Source organism: Lynx rufus, unplaced genomic scaffold (assembly GCF_022079265.1).
Source record: "Lynx rufus isolate CCGP_SWC_20201006 ecotype Redwood Valley unplaced genomic scaffold, mLynRuf1.p SCAF_2, whole genome shotgun sequence".
NCBI lineage: Eukaryota > Metazoa > Chordata > Mammalia > Carnivora > Felidae > Lynx > Lynx rufus.
This window is the reverse complement of record NW_025814834.1, coordinates 151,507,150-151,515,766: the sequence shown is the minus strand read 5'-3', so window position 1 is coordinate 151,515,766 and position 8,617 is coordinate 151,507,150. Positions and strand designations below refer to the sequence as shown.

At 44.8% G+C, this 8,617-nt stretch overlaps 1 protein-coding gene across 1 annotated transcript in view; it reads right to left on the bottom strand.

Annotated features, from left to right (window-relative positions):
- Positions 1 to 8,617, bottom strand: part of LOC124514465 (uricase) — a 30,991-nt gene continuing 22,374 nt past the window's right edge. Inside the window, exons 5-8 of the mRNA XM_047082467.1 lie at positions 6,293 to 6,479; positions 4,463 to 4,586; positions 2,217 to 2,300; positions 1 to 75 (exon numbers count right to left, since the gene is read on the bottom strand). Coding sequence (XP_046938423.1) covers positions 1 to 75; positions 2,217 to 2,300; positions 4,463 to 4,586; positions 6,293 to 6,479 — 470 coding nt within the window. The remainder of the gene's footprint in view (positions 76 to 2,216; positions 2,301 to 4,462; positions 4,587 to 6,292; positions 6,480 to 8,617) is intronic.

The window sequence follows — 8,617 nt, the reverse complement described above, 5'->3', positions numbered from 1 at the left end:
TCACAGCTTCGAAGTCAGCTTCCTCTTGACGGTTCCAGTAATTCTGCCGTAGGGATTGTCTAATGGTAGCAAGACCTGTAGAAAAGCCACATGGCAACTTCAGAAGCATTAAAATAGACCTCTCCTGTTTTCTATGAATCCATATTAAATCAAAACCAAAAACAACAACTCACTAAATAGGAAAAACGTATATGCACTAAAGTCAAGTTATTTGAAGCAGGGTAATGCTTTATTTTTCTGGCAATAGTGGAGGGATGAGTTGATTGTCCAGAAAATTTAAGAGTGTTTGAAAGATTTTAATCACTGGGATATAAATGTTTCTCAAATGCATTATCTATCTCTGCTTTTTAAACAGAATGTGGTGAACATAATTTGGCCTTTGCTTGAGAATTCACTTTGAACACCTATCAATGTCCAATGCGATCATACCACGCCTTCAGGAACATCTGAGGTCCTCAGGGCTGTTAGCCCAATACTAAGTGGTTTCAGACAGCTGTAAATTTAGAGATGTTCTGTCTTCCCACCCTGTCATTTGTCACTTCTCTGCTGTTGTCAGTGCGTCCTGACTCCCTGCTTCTCATGTGTTGCCCTCACTCTGTACACGCCTGCTGGCTGAGGGCCTGAGAGCAGCTCCCACCCCCCAACCCCAAAGCACAGACACAGAGTCAGGACAACTTGTGTAGCTTCTCAGGTGCCTTCACGCGGACCCCTGGCCCCAAGGATCTGGGCCTTCCCGTCTCGGGGCCCCCACGCAGGCTTCAGGTGGGAGCTGAGGAAGCTGCAAGTCTGACTTCTTGGATATAGGGACACACCTGGCAAGCCCTGCGACACGTCTTTGAGCTGGGATCAGTGCAGGTCACAGGTGTTTGGGGGCCCTGAGGAGACCTCGTTTCTTTGCTGGTTCCTCAGCTGAGCACTGCTCCAGTCATGAGCTTGACCCTTTTCTGTTTGGGGCCCATTTGTTTTACCTTTGGTCGACATGGCCAAGATTACTTTCAGGTCCCTCTCTTGCCCTTTAGAAGGTAATGATTTTAAAGGGCTTTAATTCTAATTAATGGTATTCTGGTAATCGACATCCTTTCCTTCCAGTGACATAAACGATGCTGCCTCCCTGTTCAGTTGAATGAACAGTACCTGGGATCAATGTTGCTCTCGTCTGTGACTCACAGTTCTCTAGAAGCTATCCCAGGCGCCTAAGCCTTTGTTTCCCAGTGCTGTTCCCCAGCCTCCACCTACAGCTGTGGTAGCACAGCCCGCTGGAGTCCATTAACATAATTTGCAGGACAGAAACAGGAATAGAGAAATCCTACCATTCTGAAAATGGCTCAAGAGGGGCAGGACAGTTCCAATCTCCCAGGACACACTACTTCAGGCTGTCTAGTCAGACACACTTGGTTTAACCTTCTGCCATGGCTTAAAACAAGTCAGGGTGTTTTTGCAAAACAAGGTTTCCTTTCAAAAAGTGCATTTCCTCGTCTGTCTTTCTTTCTTTCTCTCCTTCCTTCCTTCCCTCCCTCTTTCTTTCTTTCTTTCTTTCTTTCTTTCTTCCTTTCTTTCTGTTTATTTATTTTTGAAAGAGAGAGCATGCGAGTGAGGTAGGGGCAGAGAAGGAATCCCAAGCAGGCTCCATGCCATCAGTGCAGAGCTTCACAAACCATGAGATCATGACCTGAGACAAAATCAAGGGTCAGATGTGTAACGACTGAGCCACCCAGGCACCCCCTCATCTTGCTTTCTATAATTACAGTTGGAAACAGTCTTTCTTTCTTTCTGTTTACATTTTCTGTTTATATGCTACTTAAACTGACTACTTAGATAAAGTTAAAGATGATGAAAGAAGGGAAATAGAATCTTGTTTTTTCTCTTTATTGCCTCATGATGGAAGAATAACAAAGCTGTGACCCTGTGTGGCACTTTTCGAAGTACATCTCCGAGCTGTCTTCTCTGGCACACTCTGTTCTTTCTTTGTCTTTTAATCTCTCTAGCTTCCAACCCTCCTCCATAATCATTCATCCACCTCTAAGGCATTCCAGCCCCAGGTTTTGAAAGGCCCAGAATCTAAGAGGACTCTAATCAGTGGCAACTATAAATATTCCAAAAGCAACAGCTGGTAAGAGTTTTGGTTGGTGATATTATCATCCCAATTTTATAAAGACAGGTAAGGGTGCAGGGGTAGGAGGGTAGACATTCTTTAAATATTTTTAAAGTTCTCTTACCTCTTCTTTGTTGATCAATCCCATTTTGGACATGTCAATATTAAAGTAGTGAATGTTTGGCAGGCTGATTTCCATATCTTCTATCTGGAATCCAAAGTAATATGGATCACATTGGGCAACTGTGAATCTATCTCTCTGTCACTCCTCCCCAGTAACCCAACTGCCTGTGAGTCCATTACTCAAGTTCCACCTCCGTCTCTGAGACACTTTCTGATGTTCCTCTACTGCGTGACACAGTTGTCTCCTGCTAGTCCCATTATTAGATGGTGGACGCATTCTTTCCCCCTCCAAGTACAAAATCGGTTTTCAGAAAAGTAAGCGTTCCTTGGGTCAGAAAACAGTGAGAACTTCAGTATATTAACTGGCCTCCTGGTGGTGGCCAGTCAACCTCCTAAATTCTTCCTCAGTCTGTTTCCTCCTCTCTAGCCTATCCTGAACATTTACAGACCCTGGGGTAAGAGTACAATTGGAGGCCCACATGCCAGATGTTTAAAGTTTTGAATCAGGCAAGCAACATTTTGGTTTTTTTGTAGGGAGAGAGCAGAGGGAGAGGGAGAGGATCCCAAGCGGGCTCTGCACTGTTCGTGCAGAGCTCTATGTGGGGCTCAAACTCATGAACCATGAGATCATGACCTAAGCCACAACCAGGAGTCTGGCCTTTAACCAACTGAGCCACCCAAACGCCCCCAAGCAAGAAATTTTTAAGTGAAAATGTTCTATCCTTCTTACTTGACAAATATACCTTCATAACAGCCTGGAAAGCCAGAACCTAATTGAAATTTCTCTGACTGCTTGCAATGCAGGATGTCGTAGTGTGGGAAGAGCCAGACCCCAGCCCCTGGCCCATCCCTTCCCTTCTCTTGGCCTCATGTGGACATGCTAGCTTGAGTGTTTGTAAGCAGTTTCCACCCCTTTGCCCACTCACAGGCCCAAGGGTATACACACTGATGGCATGATCTGCCTCCGGAGGGTGGATCTGGGGAAGAGGTTTGCACAGGTTCTAAAAGTGGTCTCAGGGTTCTTTGGGCAGTTAATTCTGGGGTGCAGGTATCCAGAGAAACTGTAAAGGGATGTGTGCCCCTGTGAAGGATTTGTTGCCTTGGCCCCACTGACTCTTCATCCAGTGGAGAAAGGATAGCCAGAAAACATCCTGGAAAGTTCCACGTCATGGCAGGATCCCTCTTGCCCATGTCTAAGACTGGTACTCTTTTTCTCCACCCATCATGGCTTTACTTACTTCAGACCCTCTTTGCCAGATTTCTGCCTCCCAATAGCCTCCCTGCAGGTCTCCTCATCTGTGGTCTGCTGTCCTTTTAATTTACCACCCTTCTTTTAAAGTGATCTTTCTAGAGTGCAAATTTAGTAGTGCTACACCTTGGTTAAACCCCTCCGTGGCTCCTAAGAGCTTTGAAAATAAAATACAGACTATAAACAAACTCACAAAGATCCTCCTGGTCTGATTTCTGCCTCATCCTTAGGCACATGGAAAGATGTTCATTCCTGGCACTTCACATATGCCAAAACCTCAACAGCAAATGATTATTCCATGCTGCTCCTGTCTTATACCTACCATGCTCCCTCACCCTTGAGTGTGAACTCAGATAACCAACCCCTACTTGACCCTTAAGACTCAACTCAAACACCTGTCCCTCCATAAAGCCTGGCTGGCCCAATCTTCCATACCTGAGTTAGGTGCCTTTCTCTGTATTTCTATAATGCTTTACGCTTTACTGGATCGTTAGTTTACTTATTGTCTTCTTTTACCAAATGATGAACCCTTTAAGGGTAGGCACACTGTCTAATTTATCTTTGTATTCTTCATGTGCTGACAGAGATATAATAACTACTCAATAACATCAGATGGATGGATGGATGGATGGATGGAATCTGTCTGCATCTATCCTTCATTCTCCGGCTACCCTGAAACATAGACTCTTGGCCGAATTATCCCTCCTTCAAGGCATTTGAGTGTCCTGATATGAGGCTTAAATTGTGGCAGGTTGTAAGGACCCAAAGAATTTTCGACTAACTAAAGAACTACAGCAGTGGCCCATGTTTTCAGGTTGGACAGATTTTTCCATTTTTTGCTCTCTTCTCACTTGCTATAACAAGCTTTTGAACAACAACAGATGTCATTTTTCATGTGTCTTCCACTGTCTTATTTTAACTCTCAACTCTTCTGTCAGCGCTGACAGGAGACACAACAAGTTCTCTCAGTCTTCAGAATGGCAAGTGACAAAACATACCTCAGGAACCCGGCTCAAAGAGTGCACCTGGATGTCATAGAGGGTCTTCTGGACAGAGGGCGAGTACTCGCCTTTGTCATAGGGTCCAGCAAATTTCTCCAGGACAATATCACGAACAGTATCCCTAAAACACAGAAAAAACAACTAAGGACTCATAGGGTGGCCTTTTAGGAGTGCATTATAAAGCTAAGAAGCGGTGACCTTCTCTCCCTGCAGTAAACAATTTTATTGCTGGTTTTAGAACAGATTAATATCGGGGCGCCTGGTTGGCTCAGTCGGTTAAGCGGCCGACTTTGGCTCGGGTCATGATCTCGCGGTCCGTGAGTTCGAGCCCCGCGTCGAGCTCTGTGCTGACAGCTCAGAGCCTGGAGCCTGTTTCAGATTCTGTGTCTCCCTCTCTCTGACCCTCCCCCGTTCATGCTCTGTCTCTCTCTGTCTGAAAAATAAATAAACGTTAAGAAAAAGTTAAAAAAAAAAAAAAAGAAGAGATTAATATCTGGTAATGCCCCCTAAAAAACACCTCACTTCCCCCTTTTTTTACCCACACATGTGTGTGCGTAAACAACAAAGGTGTTGAGTGTCACTAGGTGACAAAGGTGTTGAGTGTCACTAGGCTATCTTCATCATCTGGAACTAGGGCCCACTGGGCATTCCAGGGTAAATCTCCATCACATTTGATGAACTTATGAAGAGGACCTCCAAGTACTCCAACCCTCTTACTGCTCAGACTGGCCAGTTCCTTGAATTATTATGTTTTTAGGGGTTTTGTTCTGTGCCAGGCTCTGTGCTATGGGTTTTATGTGATTGCTTCATTGAATTCTCTCAATATCCTGAGGCAGGTGCTATTATTATCCCCAGTTTAGACATGAGGAATCTTGAAAGTTATATGATCCACACTAAGTTCCTTTCCTGAGTGGGTGGCCCAGCTAAGACCCTGACTCTGCCATGTTCAATTTTGTGCTCTAACAGAAATACATCAGCCTGCTGCCAATGGGGAACACGCAGGAAAAAGAAGATTGAGGTGAAGTTCTCTGTAAGTATTATCAGACACATCACATAATAAAAGGAGTAGAGCAGAACTATACCACTGGGAAGAAGCTACCAGGGGGCAGATACTAGCTCATCAGAAAGTAGCAGTTTCTAGTAATGAGAACTTCAGCAGAGGAAAGAGATGCCTGGTCAAAAAGCAAACTCAGAGTCCAGAGGCCTAATTCCTGCTTGCCAAGGATATTATAATGATAGGCGTACCTTTACGTTGTTAACACATTTATCATTTATAAACTGCTTCTGTAAACATCATCTCGTTTCGAGTTTAGCCTAGAGTGACCAACTGTCCCAGTTTGCCTACCAATCAAGGGGTTTTCTAGGGCGTGGGACTTTTCAGTGTCAAAATCAGAAAAGCCCTTGAAAAATTGGGATGCGTTGGTCACCCTCATTTAGCCCTCTCTGTATCTACCGTGAGGGAGTAAAGCTGAATATCATTATCCTCACCTGATATGGTGGTTCTTAAAGTGTGGTTCCTGGTCCAGCAGCCGCAGCAGCAGCTGGGAGTTTATTAGAGGTGCAAGTTCTCAGGCCCCACCCCAGGCCTACAGAATCAGAGCCTCTGGAGTTATGTCCAGTAATCTGCCTTCTACTAAGCCCCCCAGGGAATTCTGACACACAGTAAATGTTTGAGAACTACTGATATAATCGATGAAAAACCAAAAGGTCAGGGAATTTAGGTGGTCCATTCAAGGTCATTTTAGCTAATAGCAGCTAAGATTTCCACGTAGGTTCAGTAACGGGAAGAGAGCATAGCCAGCGCCAGGCCTTAGCACACACTCCTACCAGGTAGTATCAAAGTCCACGTCTCTGTACTGATGATAGCGCCACTTGCAGTACACTTGGGTGGCAAAACACCTGTCCTTCACCTCGGGCAGGGTGGTGAACTGGTCCTTGATGAACCCTTCAAATCCAGACTGGGTCGTTTTCAAGACCTTGAGGTCTTTGATTCCAGAATGAATGACTGGAGGTCCTGTTTCAAGTAAAAAGGTAAGAGGCTCTGAGGTCATGGATAAAATAGTGTCTTCTTATTGGACAGCTAGCTCTGAGGATCCTGGTCACTAAACCATGGTGCACTGTTGAACAAAGAGCTACCTCACTACCCATGTTGTCTGTCTCCCTGTCTCCTCTGAAGTTATGAGGATGGTGTGCCTATCTCTCTATCTGGATTCCACGACTCCCTGCCTTTCTCCTGCCCTGGCAGAACTTAAAGTCAAAGACTAAACCTCTGTCTTGTGTTGAAACCCACAGAAATGAATACCTTCCTCTCAGCTCCAGGTACAAATGACGTCTAAGCCAAATACTTTCTCCTTGTTGGGCTCCACTTCGCTCAATATATAATCGTGATGAAATGAATGAGTAAGCTCCCCCAGAGCAGTTCTTCTGTTTGCTACTCTGACTCCCTTTACAGGATGGGAAAGGATTAGTCCTCGTGTTGATCATCTACACTGGCTGATGGCTCCAACTATCATCAGATCCTCAGTTTTCTTGTGTTTATGAGCTCACTGAAACCAGAAAACTTCATGACTGAGTAGCATTGTGGACCTGGCCCAGCCTAAATAGAGACTGGGACAATGAGGCAGTGACCCACCCATAGGGCATAGATATGCCTAAATGAATACCCATAAAGGCTTTTGGTTTTTGGCGGAAGGAGAAGGAAAGTTGGTTCACAGAGACCTGGGGGAAAGAGGGCAGAGTTGGCAAAAATAGAGGGGATGATATGGTTCTCCTGCAGTCCTTGACATCACCCCATGTGGCAAATGGGGAAGGTGGAGGGGTGATAGGCATAATCTGAAGAAGATATTTACTTGTCTGCCAGGCAGTTCTCGCTCAGGGCCCAGGTGACAGATGGGGGAGAGAGTGAGGGGAAGATTCTCTCTTTTTCTATGTGAAACACACTTTGGCAGTTTGGTGAAGCCTGGCTAGAACAGGGCACCAGGTGTCATATTGGGAAGACCCAGGGTAGAATGTTCTGTAGAGAGCATCATTCTTCACAAAGAGCAGGGACAACTAGCACAGCCAGTGCTGAGCAGAGCCAGTGAAGCAGTATTGTACCCAATGGGTGCAAACGTCTCCCTGAACACGTGTGAAACAGACCTCCTGACTGTCAGGAAGTGGGAGAATTTGGCTGGGGAGACCCAGCAGTTTGGTGGCGAGAGAACTATAAGGCCAGGAAAATTCAAGAATTAACATCACCATTCCCTTATTTGTATGTGCAGGCTGATGAGGCTGGAGGTTCAAGGAGTGCTTGGGTACAAACCACCAGTAGCATAGTGCCATGACAGGATGACTAAAGTCATCTCTTTACAGCCTTGAAGTTAGTCCTGATTAAGATCTATCCTTCTTGGCCTGTTTAGTATATAACTCAAGGGCCAGAGGCATCAGGCATCTATGTTGTACATGGTCTTAGTTGAAGAACAAGAATATAACTCACGATCCTCAATTAAAATCCAGGGAAGCTCTTAATAATCCAATAGTTTACACCATCTATGTGGCTTCAACTGCTGTGGCTAACTCAGGAGCTGTGGAGTTTCGTAAGTAGGTAAACAATGACCACATTTTGATATTTTCCCAGCCACAAGTGTACATCTACCAAAGAGAGCAATGGCCAGTGGTTTGTAGTACATCTGCTGATTAATTAAGGTGTTCTGATCAGAGTGCTCCAGGATAATGTGTCAACTAAAATGGTATTTAACATTTTGAAGTCCTCTTTGGAAACTATATCTGAAGAAGGACCAAGAGAGACACCAGCAACGCCTAATGCTTTAAGTTGCCTTGGTTTATTGGATTCTGGATGTGTGAAGACATGATGCTGCAAAATCAGCATTTCTAAATGCTGTATAGAGCTGACCCAAGTGAGGCTAAGCTTAAAATACAAGAGAATTGCAGAAGCAATCAATAAGTGTCTATTGAATGAATGAGTGAATGCATGCAACAAGATTGATTCACATCAAAGAATCAGTATTTCACAGCTTAGTCTCTTTTTCTTTTAGACAGTTCTCCTCCACTCATCTTTAGCATTTCCCTTCTTGATCACCCCCACCCAAATATAATACACAGCATGGCAGGGGAAGGGGAGGACATCAACATTAGCTGAAGACTTCCTGATGC